The sequence below is a fragment of the Chaetodon auriga genome, chromosome 8 (assembly GCF_051107435.1).
Source record: "Chaetodon auriga isolate fChaAug3 chromosome 8, fChaAug3.hap1, whole genome shotgun sequence".
Taxonomy (NCBI): domain Eukaryota; kingdom Metazoa; phylum Chordata; class Actinopteri; order Chaetodontiformes; family Chaetodontidae; genus Chaetodon; species Chaetodon auriga.
The window spans coordinates 6234949-6259093 of NC_135081.1; the positions used below are offsets into that span (position 1 = coordinate 6234949).

A 24145-nucleotide genomic window follows, 5' to 3' on the forward strand; every position below is an offset into this window, starting at 1 on the left:
GGGAATAAAGTGTTGATCGGCAGCTCTGTGAGCAAGCTGTACTGTATGTTTTATTATGTAAATACACAATAACTTGTCATGTTCGCACACATTATATCACCTTAATGAGCTGTCTTGTCTCTAGCAGTCTCCTGCCCCTCACTTCAATATCCCTGCATCCTTTCATTTGGTGTAAATCCAAAGCCATACTTGCCATCCTTCATTTGAGTGTTGAATCATTCTAAATTGGAAGTCAACCAACCGAGAGTTCACTGAATGGAGATGAATGCTCAAGAGAAATGTGATTTAAATCACTTTGGATATGGTCTGCCTGCTTTAGAAGCATGGCAAATCTTTTTCTCCCTGCCTCTGTTTCTGTCTCAGCGTCTCTCATCCTGTCTCCTCAAAACGTTATATGCTATATTTCATGTTGTGAGACATACTGCAGCACAATAGAAGATGATGGACATGATTTTCATTTCTTTTATATAAGAAAAGAAGAGTTAAAGCTAAAAAAAATCATCCCAGCCAACAGTGGAGTGGGAAGCTGTTTCCTAGGGAACGTGTCAGATTGTAATGACTTCTCTTCCTGCGTATTGTGGGATGGTTGAATGTGTGTCATCCCGTATATGCAGCTGCACTGACAGACAGGCTGTGTCTTACAAATTGAAACAAGCCCTAAATGGCTTTCTCTTTTTTATGAAGTGAATGAATAACCTCTTAAACGCAAGAGAGTAATGTACCATCACCGACCAAAAACTGATCCCTGATGAAGGACAGGGCTGGAAATCATTTCAGGACTTGATTTGATTATCATAATCACATGCAGGCGACAACTGTTAGCGTATGTTGTAAAACTTTGAAACTTGCAGTCTTGTGTAGTCTGATTTCTGTGATTTCAATGACTATTTGTTTGCTCTGCCCTGCTGAGGGCCACAGTGCCTGAATAGTGTAACGTACTGTATGAACACTAAATTCAAGGCTGAGGCTTCTTTTAAAAGCGTAGAAGTCAGAGCCAGCAGTCTTCGAGGTGAGACAGCTGTCATCATGAAAGAAAGTTGCCTCATTTTTATGCATCGTGAACAGTTCACCTTCATACAGTATTTCATTTGTTTTTCCAGGTGAGCACAGTGAACGCAGAGCAGCCCTCAGTGTGATAAGAACTATACATACATCTGATAAAAAAAAAAAAAAAAAAAAAAAGCACAGACACAAACATCTGCACCTTGCAAGGAATATGCTTTAACTGTTATGTGTTTTTGGACTGCATATTTGGCATTTACAGGCTGGTCTTTTGGAATATATTCAGGAGGTTTGATGACAAAGTGTGAGCAATTTTAGGAGACTGTCCAACAGTAACAACACTGTTACCTGTAAACTGTTAAAACAGTTAACTCAAATAGAAGATCATGTCTGTTATATTCCCAGTAATCTATTGGTAAGATGCACATTAATACAGGAACACTGTTTCTATATGATTTCATTAAGATGGCATGGATTTTTATCCGTTGTTTGTCAAAGCACAGCACATGGCTATTTACAGACTGATTGATTGACATCTTCCTGACAAACTGTTGCTTTACTTGTATCTAATAGAGTGAGGAAACATATTATAACAGACCATTGACACCCAGACGCTCTGACAGGTCATTGCAAGAAAACCACAGGTGTAACTTATACATTGATAACGGCTGCATTTCATTTAGGTTGACCAGTTACAAGGCTATCGTATGCTGACTGTGGCATGTTGTCGACTGCTTACTGCTATGACAACTAAAACTGTCATTTGTTATGTAGGTGTACGTGTCAGTTGAGCTGCACCCACCTTCAAACTGAGCGAAGGCCTAATCAGCCAGAATAATTGAAAACACCTGCGGGGGTGTGCAGGGCTGTTGTGCAAGATGGTGGGTCTCAGCAGTTAGAGATGCTGTAATCTTTGAAGACTTAACTACAAATGTGCGTCATCTGATAATGTGATACATCTGACATTTCTCCATGTATGTCAAATTGTGACACAATGAAGTAGATGAATGACAGTATTGAACTTAACATGTTTACTTAATCACAGTACGAAGCAAACACATTTATTCATGCAACCAATTACTATTCCTCACCAGTTCTTACTGTGGTTTTATGACATATGCAGTTTCACCATGAGGTGTGTACACTGTGGAAATCTTTACACGTCACCGTAGGAAAAGCACAGATGTAAATAATAAAATGAATGAGGGCTGCATTTCATTCACAACCTGTGTTTACCGACAGCAGTATTTAATCTGCGTACAAAGTGTTCCTGAGTCTATGTATTAATATCATTTACAAAATCATGTGTTCATAAAGTAGTGAACCTCACTCCACCCTCGCTTGTGAAAGACTGAGCCTTTCCAGGATGTCCCTTTCATACCCAATTATGATACTTTTACCTGTTACCAATGAACCTGTTTACCTGTGGAATGTTCCAAACAGGTGTTTTTGGAGCATTCCACATCTTTTCCAGTCTGTAGTTGCTCTTGTTCCAACTTGTTTGAAACGTGTTGTTGCACCAAATTCAGAATAAACAGTTGATGAAATAAAACATTAAATATATTGTCTTTGTACTATTTTCAACTGAGTATTTGTCAGGAGGATTAGCAAATTACCACATGTTGTTTCATTTATGTTTTACACAGTATCCAAACTTCTTTGGAATCAGGCTTGCCTCTGCTTCAGTTTCAGGGTCCTGGTATTGTGCAAGCTGGTTCTCTGTCACACTGCCATAGCTTACTGGGATGCTTAGATAGAATGAAGCCATCATCAATGTTATTAATAACACCTGTGCTTCCCCTTCTGTGGCAAATTAAAATGTCTGTCTCCTGAAAAATACTAATGTGGCTATTTTGCATCAGTGACAACGCACAGTTTGTACAATAACCATGGATTTATGTTGATATTCAATCAAGAGACAGTTTGGAGAAACGTGTCAAATCAGTTAAAACTATAATACAGTCACTTTTGCCATAGACTTGGTGTGTGTGCCTGCGGAGAGAGAGGCAGAGACAGAGGGTGAGGGAGAGGGAGAGCTGCAGGTCATGAGGAGAGCTCTGCCAGAGTCAGATAACACACGCATGTATAATCATTCAGCCATTAACCCAGCAGCCAGTGTGTCTGCCATGCAGTCAGAGTAGCCACACAGGGCAGCCAATGAGTGAGCTGACCTGCTATACGCCACTGTTACATTACAATCTTGTAAGTCTTCCTTGCAGTCCTTAAAACACTTATTTGAATGAGACATGCAAGTCAGCGGGATTTAACACTGTAAACTGCCCTCAGGTAAGAATTTTATGAGTCTGTCTACCTGAGCAACCACTTCCAGATGTTTCCTTTCCTTCCACTGTTCCTTCCACTGCAAAGCCCGCCATGGCAAGGAAAAGTGCTTTGTGCTGAGAAAAGAAAATGACATTGCATTTTGTTTGTGTGATGAAATAGTTACAACACTTTCTATAACAGCGGCAGATGCCAGCCTGGAGGCAAAGCAGCCAGATGCTGTACGTGCGGGTGTGCCAGTCGACCACACACAGCTACAACAGGCCCTGCCAGCCCTGCAGTGAGCCAGCAAAAGCAGCCCGTGCGGCGCCGGCCGGGAAACAGCAAGTTGTACCAGTCAGTGTTAGGTCAAGCAGGGGCCACAGATGGACAGAGGCGGGCAAAGACAGGTTTTGATGGCATATTGATTCCACAGACCTCATCAAGCTGCTCTCCTTCAGTGCTTGTTTTCACTCTAATTTGTTTGGAAACGAGGGATCACAGAGTGAGTCACCCCAACAGGCAGCCTTCCCCGTCTGGGAGAAGAGAGTCGACATCCCTTCACCGTCATTTTCCATCCATTTCAGCCTCCATCCAGTCATCAACTGCTCGCTGAAACTCTGCGAGCTGTTCATGTTGTTAAGTTCAACATTCAGAGCTCCACAATTACTGTATTTCAAGTCTTCTGTTCACCCGTTCAACCACACCTCTTCACATGATGTGAGAAAAAATTTGTCATTTTACTTCCCGTGAAAGAAGATACACCTCCAGACAGAGCTGTCCATCTAGAATCCTCCGCTCACCTGCTTGTTCATCTCACTATCATGTCGCCACAAAACAGCAACCCTTTTGAAAAACTTGGTGAATAATTAGGCCCATGTCCTCTGTGACTGGAAATTGTTCTTTCATGCTCATATTCCTGTTATCTGCTTCTCTAACCCTGAGGGAAAGAGGTTTCTCTACCTGGCAATATTGCATCTTCTCAATTATACGGTTGGGCTGCTGCTAGCTGCTAGTCTTGGAGAGCCTATTGTTTTGATGAAAAATGTAATCAAGATACTGTCTCTCGCTCTCAGCGGTTGCCTTTTGGCACATCCCTTTGGAGAAACTGTGAGAAGAGAGAGGTGGCTGATTAACTACCCCCACCGTCTCTTCCAGCCTAACACACACACACACACACATATGCACTATATGCTGTATTTGTGTGCACAGTATAGTAAGTCTACACTGCTGTACACATTTAAACCTCCCTGTTTTAAATGTGTTGCGGTTGAGCCGCTTGGAAAGCAGTTCCCCTTTTACATTTGAAATCATTTCGGATGTGTCTCTGATATATCGTTTTATTCAAGGATAAAAGGGAAGCCGTCTGCTCTCAGATAATTGTTTTTCAAAATCTATTTTGGAACAATCAGGCCTGCTTTGGTTGCAGCACATGCAGTGTCAGGTCCCTGTCATATTTCAGTGGCTGGTCCTCTTCTATCTCGTTTCAGGAGTTGCTCTAGGATTAATTTTAGATCTTTTTTGCAGTGATCCCTGTGAAAAGTGTGGGTATTAAAACTGACCTCTGTGCTTAGACTGTGATGCCTTAGTCAGCCAGCAGGCTGTGAGCAGCTGTTATTGCTTTGGTCTGTGGTTCTTAGAAGCCCTACTTTCAAAGCTTTCTTAGGGTCTATTAGCCCATTGCTGTGTGAGCGAAGATAATGTTTTTCACACACTGCAGATTAAAGCCAAAGATAATCAGGTCTTCTAAGTATTTAAAGCAAGCAGCCCAAGGAGATGAGGTCTCTCTGTATGTCTGTTTTTAATAAACTGGCTTTAACTGAGCTGAATGGTTTGACATTTTTTTTGCAGTACTGTCTTGTCAGTTTCATTTTTTAATCACTGTACTTTGTGATTTACTTCTTATACACAAACATTATATGCTAGCTGTTACCAAGCTGTTTTCTACCATACACTCACACATACTTTTATATATCCTTCGTGTGTTTTATGTATATGAAACAAATAAATGAATGTTGTATCATTACATCACTTGTGGAGATGAAGCTTACTTTTACACCGAAGCAAGTACTCTACTGACCTGGGCAACCACGTATGTACTCACAGGTATGGACACAAGGTGTTTTTCATTTTTGATGTCAGTGTTTAATGCTGATCGTTTCTGCTTTAATCCCATAACAATGATTTAGCAGCACCTTCCTTTGCTCCTCTCCACCTGCTGTTCCTCCCCTCATACAAATGACTGTGAACGATGGAGAACTCTCTTGATGGCAAAACATGCCTCACTTCATTGAGTGCTTTTTTTTGGCAGCTCATATCTCAGTCACCTGAGGCTTGGTTTTACCATCTGTTTTGAGCTAGAAATGACAAAAAAAAAACTTGAGTTTTTGATGTTTACTGCTGTTTAAATGTTTTTTTGCTCACAAAGCTACAAGCAAATAAGAGAGGAATAAGAGGGGGCATACATGAAAAGGATAATGGAAAACAATTATTTATCTGAAATGGAGGTCTATCAGCAAGAACCTGGGCATTATCTGTTAATCTGCTGAAATCACACAGTGTGGCAGGATTTTTGTTGTGGAACTCTGTGGGGTAATCATTTATGTGGAGCATTCAGCTGTGTTTGTAATATCAGCCTTTAGGCTTCATTAAAGCCAAATATGTGCTGCATACTGATTTAGTAGAGACAGCCATTTTTATCCAGAGGAAGAGAGGAAGGTTTACATGTTACAGTGGTCACTGCTCAACAATAACTACTAACTACATTATACAAATGGCTATTTTATTAATGTTATTCTGTACACGTCCATACAGTATAACTTTGGAGGTCAGGAGGTCAATGTGGCAGATGTCAGTATGGCAGAAAATGCCTGCTGACGGCCCTGTCTGTGCAGAGTAGCTTTGTTAGATTGCAGTACAACGCTGTGCTTGTAAACATCAACCACCTGAAGAGCTGTAGCTAAAAGTGACATTTATACCACATTAGTTCAGTTATATAGAGCCTATACAAGAAGCTGTGCCCCTCCAGTGTGTACTGTGAAATAGTTGAGGATATCTGCAGCAGCTTTTTTATCCGCAATTCTTTTGTGTCATTTACTTATTCAGGGCTGCAGACAGTGCCAGGTAAAAGTCTGAAGTGAGAAGCTTTCTCTGTCTGCTCTTCTGGAGGCTTGCCTCACTGCAACTCCTGATAGAAGAATTAAGTCTCTGACTTTGGCTAATACTGCACAGTATGCAATGGTGGTTACTAAAGTAAAAGTACCAATACATGTAATAAAAATACATGACAAGTTCTGCATTTAAACAAACATTACCTAATTAAAAGTATTAAAATATTATCAGCAAAATGTAGTGAAAGTATTAAAAGTGAAAGTAATTGTTCTGTAGAAAAATGGCCCCTGTAACTGATATACAGTCGTATCAGTGTGCACCGCATGATCACATTTTTAATACTAATCCATCAGTGTGTCAGCAGCATTTTACTGTTGTAGGTGCTTAAGCTAGTTTTAACTACTGTATATACAGTTTGGTGTGGTAGTCATGTTTTGTTTTTTAAAATCTGAGGGGATGAGAGATGATTAATGGGATATGAAAGAAAAACAAGTTCTGTGACACAGATTTCTTTCAGTGTATTGGCCCTTTCACTGTACCTTGATGTTGATTTGATTCTTTGAGACTTAGAAAGGAAACCAGTCGTTGGTGCAACGCTTACCAACTCAGAGGGGTCACAAACCAAAAAGATTGAGAGCCACTGGTTTAACCTTTAAAAATGCATTTTATTTTATCAGCGCGTCATGTTATTTTTTTAATGTAAAAGTAAACTAGTAGCTAAAGCTGTCAAATAAATGTAGTAAAAAGCACAATAATTTCCCCTGAAATGCATAAATGCATATAAGAAGCAGTGAAAAACAGAAATACTTAAGCCAAAATCTTACTTCAGCATAGTACTTGAATTTATGAAAGTTCATAAATTCAAGTACTGTGCTGAAGTAAGATAAGGTAAGGTAACAATATGATACACAAAAATAATGAACTGTTAATGAGTTCCTGAATAACACTGAAGAGCTCATTGCTAACAGATTCAGATGAGAAAAGAGCTAAAAAAATCATCAAAAAGTCCTACAAAACAGATGAAGGATACATTTGAGTAAGAGTTGACTAATTCTTTTAGTAATACTTGTGCTCATTATAAGTTCCACAAATAAACGTGATCTTATTTTTAGTTCAGTTAAAAAGAACAGTAGAACAGATGGGACCTAATCCTACCGTACGGTGGAAAAATCTCAGAGGAGATTCCCCCAGTTTGGCTCGCTGTGATCAGAGTTTGTGGAGAAGGTGTTCGACAACAAGTGGCTGATCCTGTGACTTCCTGTGTGATTCATCTGTAAGCTGTGAATGGCTGACCAGGCAGACAGCTGAAACCACCAATCAATCTCCGAAAGCCTTTTCTGTGGATATCAGGGCAGCCCATTAAAGTCAGGGAGCAGACATCCATCCAGCTGCAGACAGCGTGTCGATAGCCGCGGCAGAGCAGTGACAGAATGTGCCATTTTTAAGTCGATAATGCTTTAGATCTGCATGGACTCCCTGTGATCAACTGCTCGACATTTCTCCCTTAATGAGCCTCTGTGTGGGGCTGTGTGTAAGGTGGAGTGGGCTGGGGAGGTGTCTGTCTGTTTCCCTGTCTGTGATGTCTGACTCTGTCCGTGTGGCTGGGCTGAGTGATCCCTCATGTGTGTGTCTTCAGTCTTGTGTGTCTCACAGCTCTGCTAATATAGGTTCTTGTCCACAGTGTGCAGCTTTCAGATACTGGTTAATAACCTTCTCTGGCCCATGACCCAATTACCATGTCCAAATATTCTCATGGCCCCAGCAATTAATGCCTTGTCAAGTTGTCATGCATATTTTACATATGGCATACTTTTGTGTCCTATTTTCAAAGGCTTGAAGGAAGCCCCAAAAATATCTCAAAACTAAATGAACCAAATGCCATTATGTAGACTTTAGAAATCTCCAATGACACAGTCTGCCTATCAGATGACCCCCCAGTGGGGTCTTGACTGCAAAGTTAAGAAACTGTGCTGCACACATTGATTTCTGGAGGATGAGAATCAATGATAGTGTCTTTCTGTAGCCGTCTTCTGCATTTCAAGTAGTGATCTTTGACATTTCTCTATAAACAAATGTCAGCTTTGCTGCTTTCTGCAGCACAGACATGATTCTGCTTTCAGTTCATGACACATCAAATAGGTCTTACATTTAATGTCACACAGATCTTACACGAGCAACACCTCATTTGTTTCAGATATCATCAGATGGAGCGGATAGTTAGTCTGAGAAACGATATGTCTGAGCAGAAAAAAGTCCAAAGAAGAAAACAAAGACAAAAATGACATTGCACTGTCTACAGTGGTTGTCAAGTGATATGTAGAAAATGCAGAGCAAAAACTCGCAGTGATGACAACTGAAGAAAATCTGTCACCTTGATCATAAACCATGGATTTCATCAGTCACAGCTCTGGGGATGTTAATGGTGAGCCCATACAGCTGATTTCACCACAGCCTGCTGTCTATTTACGGATATGAGTCCTACAAACTTCAAAGTGAGCTCACTGTGCAGCTTCAGTCTGGGAAGCCCATGTATGATAGCATCTTACTCCGTCAGTCTCAGACATACAGATGTAACAAGGCAGGTGTCAGTGGTAGGACTCTAGGTGGCATTATCATCATCCATGCTTCAGTGGTTTGAACCCTTTGCCCCTCATCTCTTCCCTTCTAAAGAATATTTGGACTAGTTTGTAACTGTCTGTATTGATTATAGAGTGTGGATATTTTTTTCAGTCATACATGATAGAAATCCAATTATTCTCAATGCCCCTCAGCTGAAAATTAGCATTAACAGCGTAACTCACGCCGACCCCTGTTAATGACTCTGTTGTCTAGAGGGACAGTACAGGCTGTTTATTTATTCATCTAGTTATTCAGCCAGGCTGACTTGATAAATAAATGCTTTTTCTCCTCCAACAGCTCCCTGCATCACACTCATTCAGTAACCATTAATACTGATATCTATAGGCAAGAAAGTGGGTGTGTACATTATTTGAAATCCAGTATGTTTAGGAGTGGGAAACTCATTAGAAAACAATCAATACCCAAAATAGCCGTAGAACAATTGTATACATATGATTCCTCAGTTTAGGGTCCAATACTTCACTGAAGCTGGTTACCTTCAAAATGAGGACAGAGATGAGTTTTTTACTTGTCCTAATGGAGACTGTGGGCTGAAATGCGTTGGCGCCAGGCCCGTATTAAAGGCTTTTTAATTTCACAAGCAGTGTGCCTTGGCATTTTTTGGCCATGACGTATTGATCACAAAGCAAAGAACAAGTCTAGCCTCTTTCTCTCTCTCTCTCTCTTTTTTTTTTGTCTCATGATATGTCCTTGGATCCACAGCGCACCTGGCACGCCTCAGCCAATCAACCGGGATTTGATTTGAAATGTATTCATGACAAATCCATGAGAGGGAGAAGTTTATGAAGATTTTGTTTTGACTCCTTTTCAGTGGAAGTGAGACAACTCTGAGAACAGATAAAACACACACAGACTTGAATGTGAGTGATATGGTGCAGACTCATTTTCAAGCCAATTAAAATTTTCTTTTGGATCTTGCTGTTATCTCAGGAGCTGATTGGCTCAGACAAAGATAAGAGCAGTGAGAGAAAAGAAGAACATTTTAAAATCTTAAATTGGGCTGAGACAAGAGGGATTTCCCAGCCATTTTTCAGGAGATGAATTCAAGAAGAATTAGAAAATTGACTAAATCTGATGTTGATGTTAAATTGTGCTCAGTCCAGGAGAATTAGGCTGAACAAAGGAGAGATCTTTATTTTGCGTTTTCTTTTCCCCTGGAAATAATTTGGAGCAAATTTTGAACATCGAAATTGGCTTTGTGTCTAATTATCACGAATCAACACAGAGCAAATTTTCTTTTTAATCATTGATTGTAGACAAGTGAGAACCACCACACTCCAAATAAGGTAGTAATAAAGTCGCTGCCACTTTGCTAGGTTTTTTTTTCTCTTAACTTATCCAGCATTTGAAGACACTCCAAAATGTGCACAGCTGAAGTTGATGTGTTGCGTTTTGACCACACTATGAGACATTAAGTTAATACTATAATATTTTAAGCTAACAAGGCATTTGCCAAGAACATTGGCAGCTTTTATGGCACAAAGAGAAGCTGCTCTACGGCACACAATCTGAATTGTGCACTCCTTGATCAGCACAATCAGAGTTTCCAGTTTGAAGCTGAGGTGGTGGAATGAGGGAAAAACTGTCAGAGCAATCATCTCCAGCTCAATTCACCTCTAAAGCACTGAACCAGCATCTGCTCTGTGACAGGAAGACACAGGATTTAAGGGAAACCCCGTAGCAGAAATTGAGAGAAACACAAGCACAAACAATACCGACATGAGAAGGAGGCTGCCAATCATTTCAGCCTCGTCTCATTTCTGTGTATAATTTAACTTGACAGAGATGTATTAATGGTAAAAGCTGTGTGCATCCTTTAAAGGTGCCAGAACCTCCAAAGTTTAACTAACTCTATTTCTGAGAAGAATTTGTTGTAGCTAATTGTATCACTATTGTTGTCATTATACAGAGAAACAGCTTTGCTGATGCAGTTCTTTGTTTAGTCGGCCAAATTTGAGAGGTGATTATAATAACCTGACAGATTTTTAATTTGGCTTTCAGCCGCACCCATTGTCACTTTTCCACAGATTAAACTGCAACACCAAATTAATGAACACATTAGTAATTACTAGTAAAGCAAAATATATCAAAATTACATTTTAAACTCTGGCATCAAAAATGTATTAGCAATTTAACAGCTTCGTAATGAATAATGACATGTGGATTACAGTTAAAGCTGCAGTAGGTAAGATGGAGAAGAGAGCAGACTTAGTCTGAAAATTTGAACCAACACAAGTTCGGGGGCGGTTCGCAGCGTGTGAGTAGTGATTGACAGATCTCAGACACTCCCTCAGATGCTCCTCTGGCTCTGATTGGTTGTTTTGTGTCGGGCACGGTGGACTGTTGCACATCGTAGTAGGAGCAGTAGGTGGGACCAATGGAGCTGGTTTTTTTTTCACAGATTACATGCTTCATGTACTGCTGTCTGGGCATATTGACAGTTTTAGCAAATATGACAAAAAATTACTTTTGTACAAGTTACCTACTGCAGCTTTAAAGTTGAAAATCAAAGGCTGGACCCTTTTGCATTCTAAGGGTGCCCCTTAGAATGCAAAACAGTGTCTTCATGCACGGAAAGTGAGCGAAAGGAGTTTGTAATCCATTACGAAAGAGATTTGACTTGATAGGGAACGTAGCCTCACATAGAAATAGCATGAGAGTAAAGGTATTGTCTGTAGGTATAGACCTGTATACCTCATGCACAAAGCATCCTTCATCATGGTAAATGTTACATCAGCATGGCATTGTCATTGTGAGCATATTAACATGCTGATGTGAGCGTTTAGCTTGAATCACCACCGCCTCACTGAGTCACTAACATGACTGTAGGCCCTTTAGTCCATACCCTTGCCTCATAGTAGCAAAAGTTTCTCTTACCTAATTCCAAATAACAAAAGTTTAATCTCTGAGGTGTTGCATTCATATGCAAATATTTTGCATTAGCAGTTACTTTTTAGGGGTAATGAAAATGCAGTCACTGTCATATTCCTAAAATTGTGGCATGAGGTAAATAAAGTATGGTTCAGGTATGGCTGACTATATTGAGCAACCCCAAACCTCAAGTGTTCATTCATATTACTACTTCCCGCATTTGCACCAGATATCCTGACATTATAGTCACTTAAAACAAAATGGCTGAAACGGGAAAGCTGCAAATCAACCTAATTCCCAGGAGACTGTTGAACCCAATAATACATTCACCAACATGCCTCTATGACCAGAGAGACATTATGGTAAAGAGTTAACTACTGTAATCCTTCCACATCATAACTGTTTTGAAAAATAATGCTGTATTTTTCAAAATGTGCTTTTATACAATCACTTTAGTTGCAGCCCTATCAAAAGCTGCTCTTGCCTTCCAGACACGAATGTGAAGAGATCACTGCATTTCTCCTAAGGGACACGATTCTGCCCGAAGTTATCTTGCCTCTTCATTGCCACAGGGAGAAATAAAAAAACAACAACATTAGACTGCACAAAATGAATAATTAGTCACACAGTAACATCATGTCTACAAATCAGTGCAGTGCAGTGCTGTTCAACCGCTGTTGTTGGAGACTTCCTGGGTGTAAAACTCTCCTGCAGAATGACAGACAATGGAAGCTTCTGAGCATTGCAAATACAATGGTGTGTTATGAACAACAAAGCAACAGTACTGTTGTCCTTTGCTTTAAATCACCATGCCAATAATATATAGTGAAATCTTTTTGCTCGTTATATTTTGTTTTGTAAGACTGTTGTGGGAAAAGAAAGGTTTTGTGACTGAGGATGAAAAAACAAAAAGGAACTGTGATTGTGCAACGAAGAAAAAGGAGCAGAGAAACAAACTCACACAGTGTTTGAAAAGAAGAAAAACCTTACATACTTCCTGTCTTTTCCTCTTCTCTATCAGGTCTGAAGCAGGGGATGAGTCCTTTGTGGAGTTTACACCATATCAGCAGTGACAGAAAGTCATTAACTCCATATCCACTCGGATGCCATCCTCTTTGTTGTGTGTCCAGTGGCGCCACCAGACAGAGGCAAATACATTCATGCCTCTTGATTTCAAAAACAACACAATAAAACATCACATTCTTAGCTGACTGATGGAGTAAAGCCTTTTCCTGGCATCCACAACAGAGTGTGCTTTCTGAGGAAATACCAACCATCCATCACCATCGCCACAACTGCGGGAATCTTAATTAATGGTGACCTTATGAGTGAATGCGCACGAGAGTCTTCTCCTGCACTTGGAAAAGGTGTGTGTGTGTGTGTGCGTGTGTGCGTGGGTGTTTGCTGAGAAGCAGCCATGAAAGAGTAATGAGCTCGTCCAAATGATGCATCAGTCCCCAGTGGCAAAAGATACAGGGGAATCCAATCTTTTACGCAAGGAATATTGGTGTGACATTTCACCAGAAAGCAATCGCCACCATCTGCTTCACAGACGTCACCTCCTCCTGTGGTCCCACAAGTGCAGGCGAGCACATTGTGGAAGCCCCCCCCCCGAAGTTGGGATGCTTAAATAGGACCTGCAGAGGTCCTATTGCTTTGTCTTCACTCCACTACACCCTCTGTGAGGCTGACACAGCCAGGGTTATAGGTGCCTATTCGGTGCATGGCTGCACACACAGATGTGACTGGAATCCAGATGGGTTGTTAGGGGAGACACCTCATCGAAAAGCAGAACACGCATATTCAGAGGTGTGTACAGGGATGCACCAGCCGAGCTGCGGCAGTCTCTACGGGAAACAACCGAGTCTTGCTTAGGAGTGTTTGCTCAATTGGAGTTGACATACAGCCCAGACTAATAGATTAGAAGTGTCTGGAGTGAGCAAATTTCTCTGCCTCTTTCCCTCCATTGCTCATTTCTCTTTCTCACCAGTCGTTCTATTTGATGTGACAGAGCTTAGACGATGGCACTTTAAACTTACATGGGGCCGTGTCTTTACTGCCAAGGACACCATTCAGCTAAATGATATGCTCCTCCTTTAATTCCACTGCATATTCAAAGTGACACACCAGTCAGTTGTGAATTGTGGCGTAGGTTTATCTTGACACTAAAGAGATAGAATATTTATGAACGACCACATTAAGCCACTTTAACAACTTTTAAACTGTTACAACCACCATAAAAATATATGCACAATAAAAATACACGGCACTGTTCCACAGTGACATTAGCAGATATATGGTCCACAGGATGCTATAATGATCCGTAATGGGAAGCCATCCATCTGTAATCTTCAGTTCTCAGATTCACACTGCAGCGTCTCCCAGCTGGACCCTCTTTCCTGTTGGGTTGCTGAATAACCCAGAAAGAAATCCTTGCAGTGAGCGAATCCTATCACTTGGAAAGGGTTTTTCACTTTTAATCACTGTCACCCTCTTGCTCTTTCTATATCCCTCCTTTTGCTTTTTCGGTCCATCCTCCAGTCCTCCTACTTAAGTGTGCTTTGCTCTTTCCTCATTATCTCTCTTCTTCTCAAATAAAAGCCACATTCCTCCAATGTGAATTGCATCTGCATGCACTGGGCATTTGGTCATTTGTCCTATTTTAAGGTAGTAGAATAGAGATGCATAGCAGCAAATGTAGAAGTGGACTACACAAGAAAACTATGTTGACCCTTGAAATTACAAGCTTATAAATACACTGCGCTGATCTGCAATAGATAAGTAATGACAAGCAAAACTGATATCATTTAACTTACTGAGTAAGATGGTTTCACTCAGCACTCATCAGCATCAGATGTAGACACTGCACACAGCTGTTTATAGCAAAAAAGCACTGAAAACCCACCTGCCCAGCGTGACATGTTTACAAACTATTGGGCGAACGTAGCGGAGCGTTTCGCAGGCAAAGAGTGAGATTTCCCTCAGGAGTTAGCTAAACACAGAGGGAATATTGGACTTCGATACAACAGCTGACCAGACACACAGCTCTTTTGTAAATAGTGAAATCTCTTCTCATACATTCCCAATAACAACTTTAGAAGGGGATAATATATACCGAAAGATTTTGTTTACAGATTGCTGCACTGCCCCCAAGTTGCCAAAAACTAATTTAATGCTAACCTGCTAAGCTAACTGCAGGTGAATAAATGTACTACCAAGTAATAACCAGTAAACTATCACTTATTGACTTATTGTTCTGTAGTCATTCCAGTAGCTTTGTGTTTTATCTCGTTAACCCGGTAGTTTAAAGCCATCCATGTGTAGTTAATGGCATGTTATTTAGGCTTAAATGACTACAACCACCTCTTACATTCATATTTCCTCAGGTCAATCACATCTACTATGTCAGAAAAAGGGCATTTCCTCATAGCCACTCCAGATCTGCAGTATTTGTTCAATCAAATAGTTAAATCATTGACTGTTTGTCATTTATTCACACTTGCAGAGAAGCACCCAGATGGTCAATCACCAACACTGACCAACATTTACATGCCAGAGAGAAAACCAGGCACCTCCACCTTTACCTTAGCACACCATCACAAGCCAACCTGAGATTAGCTAAAATGAAAAACATAGGGTCACTGTACAGGGCCAGGCTGAAGCTCAGTTTGTTTCCATAATCAGGTTCATTTAGACCGTGTGGTCCCCCTGGAGCGGCTGTAGCACTTTGCACAGTATAATTCTAATACCAGGTGGATTTCAAAGGCAATTAACCACACCAGACAAGGTACAGCACTGCAATTATAACAAATTAGGCAATTATCACCATTCCCAATACTGGAGAGGGATGAATGTAGCCCAGAGTATTTAGCGAGTTGATGATCCAGGAAGATCGATGGAGTTAAAACGGGAGAGTGGGAGAGAAAAAGAGGGAGAGGGGCTGCACTGCTAAGAAACAGAAAAAGACTCATTATGCTGTTATATTCACATCATGTCTCACAATATGTTGTCACAGCCCCTGCTTCTCTCCGTGGCACCCAGAGTTTCACACATTTCACCAATCTGATTTGTATTCTCCTTTGTCCTTTTCTTCTGCTCAGTCTCCTCTTGAAAAGAATCAAAACATATATTTCTGTTGGCCTGACTGATGCACATTTTACTGCTTTCTCTTAAGTACAAGAATAGTATTATTGCCTCTGTGCAACTCACAGAAATTTTTCATCACACTCTGCAATGTCACGAGCCTTGTGGTTGGAGTCAGTCTGGCAGTCCTCTACATTCAGTCATATGTCTTGTGTTATTGCTGCAGGACCTTCCATATTTTTATTTTTTTTCTGAAAGAACACACCTTGAGATATGAGGGTTTTTTTTGGGTATTATTGACATCACCCCCTTGGGCTCAGGTGGACTGCCACTGAGGCCTCAGACACACTCTGTTCAGGCTTAACAAATCAAACGGTCTCCACCGTTGTCCTTGGTACATCCTAGAGGAAATTGATTCCGGAGGGAAGTAATCACACACGCACACTCACATACACACACCGCATATACAGTACATGCAGATGAATAGCCACACAAACATGTTGCACAAACACGCAGACAGAAACGTGATCTGTAGGTATCTCCAGCCATTCCTTCTTGCACTTTGAAGTTTGAACTCCGCCTGGTTTAGCTGCACTGCTACTGAAAAGCAGTGAGTCACGCTCCAGGTACGGAGGAGTTCAGCGACACCTGTGAATTATGAGTCAAAACATGTCATTGAGATAAAGGCGCATTGTCTCGATGTGTGTATCTCTCTTTCCCAGGCCATTTTTCAGACAGGGATGATTTCATGCATGACATAATGAGAACACTGATCTTAGCGTGTGTGCGGCCTAATACTCTGGATCTAATGGCTTTGGGAAATTATACACACCCCTGATACCAGATAATCTGTAGGAAAAATAACTCTCAACATACTGTATGTTTGCTCCCATTTATAGTTTCCTGTCATGTACACTGTGGACTAGTTGCCCTATTTGCAATCTACAGGAGTTGATGAGTAAGGCTCAGACGTGTGACAGGAAATTGTTCAAGAATCCCTGACATGGTTGAGGCTGGATGCTTAGGTAAATCCTCTAAGTGGCTCAAAGTATCCAGGCAGAAGATATGAACAAAAATGATTTCCTCTTCTGTCAAACTGCCCACAAGTAAGGCACTAAAGACCTAAACGTTAGTGAAACTGAAACAAGCAGTGCAAGACAATGTTTTTCTCTGATCCAGCTCCCACACTTCTCCCATGTAACTAAGCAGGTGAAGTAAGGGTTAACAAAGCCTTCCTAGATGTAAAGTTTGGTCAAATCACTGAAGCCTCTGACGTGCTTGCATGCAGCTTCAGCTCAGCTCCTCTGCTTGCACTTAAGAAGTTCCTGAAATAAACAGGCTGATATAATTAAAGTGTTTTGCTCTCACTGCCGCCTCTGTAGCATCCAAACAAAACTGCCAAAGTACACTATTACCCTTCTTGGCTACTGAGAAAAAAAAAAAAGCTTTTCCTTTTAAGCTTTTTAAACAGGACAAAATGTGGAGGTTCAATATAAATCTTGGACTTGATTTTCATAAAAGTTGCTGCTAAAAGGTAGGATAGCATTCACTAAGTGTTGGAATGGGCCACTTTGTGCTGTGTCCATTAATATTCTGTAGGAACACTACTGTGATTTAGATCCAAAAACAACTGCCTCTCTGGATGAGTCACTTAATGGAAGCAGACTGAGTGCTACATTAAAAAGAAGGAACGTTAATGGTCCCATTTGTCTGGAATTATTGTCCTTCGGAAGTTCTTTTATGATCAAGTGATTGTGGAGGTTTTCTGTTGAAGGGCTAACACCTGCTGGAGGGCCTGTGCGAGGTTACAGGTTTTATGCTGTGCCTTCAGTCGAAACTAGTATTTGAATGGATTCATTGTGATTTTAGTACATTTGAAACAAACCAGACTTTAAAAATGAAATAAATAATTAATGCTTACATTTTAGCTAAAGAAAATGAGGCCTGTTTTTTAGCCAGACAAGCTGCACGGCTATGGGGATGGCAGTGTTAGTCAGTTGGCTGATTGGTCCACCACTTTGGCTCAAACTGAAACAACTTATTCCTTAACTATTGGATGGATTGGCATGAAATTTGTCTCAGACATTCATGTCCCTCTCAGGATAAATTGTCATAATGTTTTACCTGGCTCCACTCTCAGGTCAAAAACGTCCTGTACTTTGGTTTATGACTGAATACCTTCAAAACTAATGACATTTACATCAGCCTCAACTATACTTTAGTGCTAATTGGCAAATCTTAGCACGGTGACACACTTAACTGAGACAATGAACATGGTAAACATTAAATTGAATTACATTAACTAAAGGATGGCTTTTGTTCTGTCATTAATAATATTCCTTGCAAATCACATTCACAAGTCTTTTGTAATAAAAGAAAGAAGACGCCTGTTACAGCTAAAATTTAACTCCAAATAATTATATCAGGCTGCTAAATAATGGATAGACATGCATGCATGTTTTTCTTTTTTTTTTTTTAAATGCTAATTGTCTTCCACAAACCAGACAAATCCAATATGGTCTTAATTTAGATTTTCTAACGGTGGCACAAAGCAATATGATCAGTCATCCTTGTACGATATTACCTGCATTCAGCATTTGCATCAGATCTGTAGGTGATAATTAGCAATGCCATGATCCATGTAATGAGAGATTATTTTTGGAGATATTCACAGAACAGACATGGTGGGAAGAGGCTGAAAGGGGGAGTGGGGGGGGGGGGGGGGGGGGCAGGGAAAGAAACAAGCGCACTGAAAAGATCCAATCTTCCCACACTGTTTAAAGCAAAGGGATAGTAGCAGATGGTAATGTGCAACAACACGGAACGCCTGCTTAGTAACAGAGTTTTATATCACCAATACAGAGCAGACTGGAGATGACGCTTGTGCTGCCAGCTTCAATAAGTTCCCCATTAGACACGCTGTCTGGTATGTTTGTGTAAAGCACGTTCTCACACACAAGCACACACACCGTTTAGTTCTTATTCCCCGTCAGCTCTGCATTAATAAGCCGGTATTCTTCCCACATTTACAGTATCTTTTCATGATCTTCCTCTCTTGTCTTTGTTCACAGCAAATTTAAAAAGGATCTGAATAAACCCAGGCTTTTTTAACTTCAGGAAGCCCCTTTTTACATCAGTAAAAAGGAACTCTTTTGATTTAGTCATTAATCATTCAAACAAAATAATTAATCAACCCTGATTATAAAGCGCGCCTTTAAACGCTTTGATGATTACATGTGAGACTAATTTTTAAAAACTCCCCTATGTGCCCTTTCCTTTGTGCATGATGAGTCACAAATTTGAGTCTTGATGATCAAAAGAAATGGTTGGACTGGATTTAAGCTTTGCTGGTAACTGGTGTGAGGGAGGAAAGCAGACTTTTTGCCCTGGTCTTCCTCTAATGACCTGAGCTGCCATCTGTACTCAGCTGTGCGCCAAGCAGGATCCGGCCTCCTCACATCTATCACCACAGTCAGAGGGTAATGATACAGGCGAGCCAAGGGGAGGCAGCGGAGGGGCCAGACATCTCCATCTTCCTCCTCAGGAGTCACAGTGACCTACACACACACATACACACCACCCTCACTTTCGGATTTGGGTGACATTACAAATCTACTAATCTTGTTACTGTTTCTCTTACGACTCCAGTTCTAAAGTACGTTTAGATCATCCTCCACACTGTATAATTAATTTCCTCTCCCAAAGAAGGAAAAGGTTAGCTCCTGTTCCTTTTTGGTATGCCTCTGTTGATATGTTCAAATGTCACCCACAGTCAGTGTGAACTCATTTAGTGATTTTTCCGTCCTAGTTTGGCATTGTGTGGTGTTTTGGATTTGCTCCCAGGAGAAAAGCCTTTAAAGGTTTAGTTGTAAACAAAAGGAGAATGATATAATTGGCATCCAAGGGTAAATATTATTTCAGCTGAGCTCGACGGAAATACAACAGGCAATATGTCAATTTCTCATTAGGATTTTCCAAGTGAACATGACATTTTTGCTGAAGTGCATTGAAATTAACTCTGTGCCACTCACTTATTTTCCAATCATCCTTTGAGTGAATCAGTGTTGTGATACTGTTATGATTTTATATGTACGCCCAAGAGCTCTTTAGTTGTCACAGAGAATTTTGCAATTTTCAAACCTAAATAACAAGAAGAATATTTCTGGTACTAACTTTTTGTACAATAAACAAGACTAATTTTATTTTTGTCTCTGGGAGTCCTTTGGGAGTCCCAGCCATCGAGATGCATATTCTTATTTTTGCTTCTGTATACTCAAGCTAATGAACTACGTGTCTGTCTGCACATGTTCATCTGGAGACAATGAATTTCAAATTATCCCCTGACCACTAGAGCCGATTAGCTGAACTTCTTAAGTTGTTGAAATGTGCATAAATGTATGAATTATCTGTAACTTGAGAAAACACAGACAGTGATGACGGTGCTGCGGGGCTGTTTTTCCACTCACAGCTATCCTGATTAGAAGATTCAGCTCAAAACAATAAGTCTGATCTGTTATACCGAAATCATTTCAAGAACCTGACAATAAAATGCTCTTTAAATTAAGAACTGAGATCCATGCTGCTACATTGCACAGAAATATGAGAAAAGAATTGACTTTTTAGCACTGGTGTCTACTTGTATCAAATGGCTCTCTATCCTTTAAACTGAAATCAATGCTGCTAAGTGAGCTCTCTCTGTTGTATTCCTGCAACTGCGTCCAGTGAGAGAGCTGTTTACTTTGATGCTGACCAGAAGCAGCGAGAAGGCTGCAAAAACTTCTCTCTGTCCCGGGGGAATTAGTTTTATCCAGACACCTTGAGTCTTGGTAGAAAAGGGAGATATATGTAGGCTGTCCTCACCACTTTGAGGTAAGTTTTTTTTTAACAGAAATGGTGATGCAGCCAAAAAAAAAATCAGCTCTTCAGAATAAATGTATGCATGATTTCAGCTCTGAATGGCTGTTGCTCTGCCTGTCAGACTGTTTGAGGTATTGTGTCAGTCACTACTACAAATCCATCAGTCAGGCTTATATGTGTTATCTCAATCAGTAAGACACACTCAGGAAGATGCTTAAAGGCCCCTTGTTCTGCACATGAAAAACATGAGCAAGTGTGTTGTGTATTTTTTGTTTAATACAGTTTGCTTTAACCACACATCTGAAGTAATCTTGTTGCAACATGACAATTACACATCAACATTCTTCAAAAGAGATACAGCTGGAGTTACTTTCAGACATATTTGATCACAACAAGTATAGCTGGAGGGTGGACTACAGTGACACCACCTACAACTGTAAACAACTACAGCATTCTCTGTCTTTTTAATCTTAGGCGGCCACAATTTGGCCTATTTGGTCACAGGCCATAATAATGCACAGTGAAATATCATATTCAGGCTGTCCTGTACATTTGCGTACTTTCTCACTGTGACTGACACATAGATAAACACGTTATTGCACTGAGCTACAGAGAGGCAAACGGTCTGACAGCAGTGGAAGGAAGTGTGAGGTTTCAGCACTCCGGACAGCTCCTCATGCAGCCACACTGAATGAACAGTGTCACCCCACCTGACCGGGCGTCCTTGCTAAAACTGGTTCAGTGTATTGATTCATTCAGACTGTGTTCACTGGGTGAACTCCGGCTCATGTTAGACAAGCTCGCCATGAGGGATTTGACTTTATGTGCGTAATAGTTCCTCAGGTTGACCGAGGGCACCTCTTTTATCCCCTCGTCGAAATCACAGCTCCTCATCGCGATCTCCAGCTGCTTTTGTCTCTTGTAGAAGAGAGAGAACTTATTGAAAATGAGCGTAATCGGAAGCACAACTACTAATATCCCGGCCAGGATGCACGCAGAGGCGGTCAGCTTGCCCGCTATGGACACCGGCACCACGTCTCCGTACCCGACTGTGGTCATGCTGACGGTGGCCCACCACCAGCAAGCCGGGATGGTGGAGAGATCCTCGCTGTCCTCTTTCTCCACCGTGTAGGCCATGACGGAGAAAAATGACACCCCGACGGCCAGGTAGAGAAGCAGAAGGCCCACTTCTTTGTAGCTGTTCCTGAGGGTGGCCCCCAGGGAGCGCAGCCCCGTGGAGTGACGGGCCAGCTTCAGGATGCGGAAAATCCTCATCAGCCTTAACACTTGCGCAACGCGTCCCAGGTTGGCCAGCGCCGGGGTGCTCTCCACCACCAGGTTTATAAGGAGTGTCAGGTAAAACGGAAGTATGGACACCAGGTCTATCAAATTTAACGGATGCTCGAAGAAATGCAGAAGATCCGGCGCCACCACGAACCTGGCGACCAGCTCCAGAGTGAACCAGCCGATGCCAAAGTGCTCCACAGTCTCGAAGCGGGGGTCCTCTGTGGGTTGCCCGTCACTGTCCAACAGGCTGAATTCGCTCATGCTGTTCATGCACATGGTGGCGATGGAGCCGAGCACCACCAGGATGGAGAGGATGCTGATGATGCGGCTTGCCACGGAGTAGCCGGGGTTATCCAGCATTAACCAGACGCGCCTCCGTGCGCTCCCGAGCAGCTGCTTGTCAAACTTGGTGGCGTCGCTGTAAAACTCCAACAGCTCGTCAAAAGACGAGGTGGTGCTCCCTTCATCGCTCCTGTCTTCCCAGTCGTCCCGGTCCTGGTCCATTTTCCTACAGTGGTAGGCGCTGCTGCAGCAGGAGTCAATGAAGAACTCGTTGATGCCCCAGTACTCGATCTCCTGGCTGAAGGAGAAGATGCACAGCTCGGCCATGACGTGCAGCCTCCCCGTGTTGTAGAAATTCAACACGTATGGGAAGAGCGCCGGGTTCCTGTCGAAGTAAAACTCTTTCTCTGTGTCGTCATAGTCGTCGCACAGCTCCAGGATGGACTCTTTGGACTGACAGTGGAGTAAACGCGCAAGCCTCGTCTCAGGGAACCGGGAGAGAGTGTCGGACTGGAGGCGCTTCTTGAAGCCGCCCACGTTGATGCGGATGGCGGCGTTGTCATCCATGTGAGCCCCGCCGCGCGGTTTCCCCAGGACCTGACCTGTCATGTCTGGAGAGAGACACACAGAGACGCAGAAAGAAAGAAAGAGTGACAGTGAAAATCACATTGACAGAGAGAGACAGATGGAAAGAGACAGTAGGCACAGAGAGAGACACGCACTTGAGGAGAGCAGAGAGACAGTGAAGGAGAAAGGGAGTTATTTTGAATTTAATATAATTTGAATCAATGCCACACTTGCTTTTAAACTAAGAGATAAAACAATCATTTGTTAGAGCCACGTGTGTTCTCCAAAATGCTGCACAGTTACAGGAAGAGCAATGATGTCCAACCGCTGGCTTCTACGAAACAAAAGCACACGTAACAGCAAGGAACTTACTTTAAAGCGCGGCCAGTTTACCGAATCTCCCTACAAGAACACTCTGCATTTCAACTCCGGTGACGGCATATTGCAGTTTGTGGCCAAGTTATGGCCCTATAATAAACGCGGAGCCCTCTGTCCCCTGGAGTCCAGACAGGTTGATTTTCTCGGCTTGGGCAGAAGAGGAGGAAGCCTCTTCCAAAGGGAGTCGGCGCGAAGTCAAATATGATGTTGCCTCCAGACAGAAATAAATGGACGCTCCCTCCTCAAATATACACGAAGGCTTGTAGCTGGTACTCCTCCATCCTGCGTCCTCCGGGCTTACACCTCCTTTATCTAAGGTAACGGCTGCATTTATAACAGCACCTTCTGGGAGCCATACGAACTGATACACGCCCTGACTGCCGCTTTTGCTTGTGCGAGGGAATTCCTCTCTCTCTCTCTCTCTCTCTCTCTCTCTCTCTCTCTCTCTCTCTCTCTCTCTCTCTCAGTGTGTGTGTTCTTTCTATCTGTTGCTGCGCAGCAACACGTAGCTCTCCCTGTGCGCCGCCCTCTCGGAGTGATCACAGCATCATGGTGCTGAGGGGCGAGGCGCAGCGCCCAGAGGAGAGGGAGTCACCAAAATCCAACACAAATATAACAATGGAAACGTGCTGTAAAAAACAAAACAAAACAAAAAAACTATAACGTGTGTGTGTGTGTGTGTGTGTGTGTGTGTGTGTGTGCGTGCGTGCGTGCGTGTGTGTGTGTGTGTGTGTGTGTGTGTGTGTGTTTGTTTGTTTGTCAACAGCAAGCATGCTGCAAATATAGAAACAAAACTTTAAAACACACA

General features: G+C 41.9%; 1 protein-coding gene across 2 annotated transcripts; it reads right to left on the reverse strand.

The window, feature by feature from the left end:
• Positions 1 to 21081: 21081 nt before the first annotated feature.
• kcns2 (potassium voltage-gated channel modifier subfamily S member 2) lies at positions 21082 to 23756 on the reverse strand. Of its 2 annotated transcripts, none has more exons than XM_076737750.1 (2): positions 23332 to 23756; positions 21082 to 23003 (listed from the first exon to the last, which is right to left on the reverse strand). In XM_076737750.1, exon 2 carries the CDS (start codon positions 22999 to 23001, stop codon positions 21562 to 21564), a length of 1440 nt encoding a protein of 479 aa, XP_076593865.1. In that variant the 5' UTR covers positions 23002 to 23003; positions 23332 to 23756; the 3' UTR covers positions 21082 to 21561. The 2 variants fall into 2 exon arrangements, with proteins under 2 accessions (XP_076593865.1, XP_076593864.1); XM_076737749.1 differs by having other exon boundaries at positions 21082 to 23113.
• Positions 23757 to 24145: the final 389 nt, after the last annotated feature.

Coding starts and splice junctions, on each gene's coding strand:
- kcns2 (XM_076737750.1), bottom strand. CDS start 23,001: ATGACAGGTCAGGTCCTGGGGAAACCGCGCGGCGGGGCTCACATGGAT.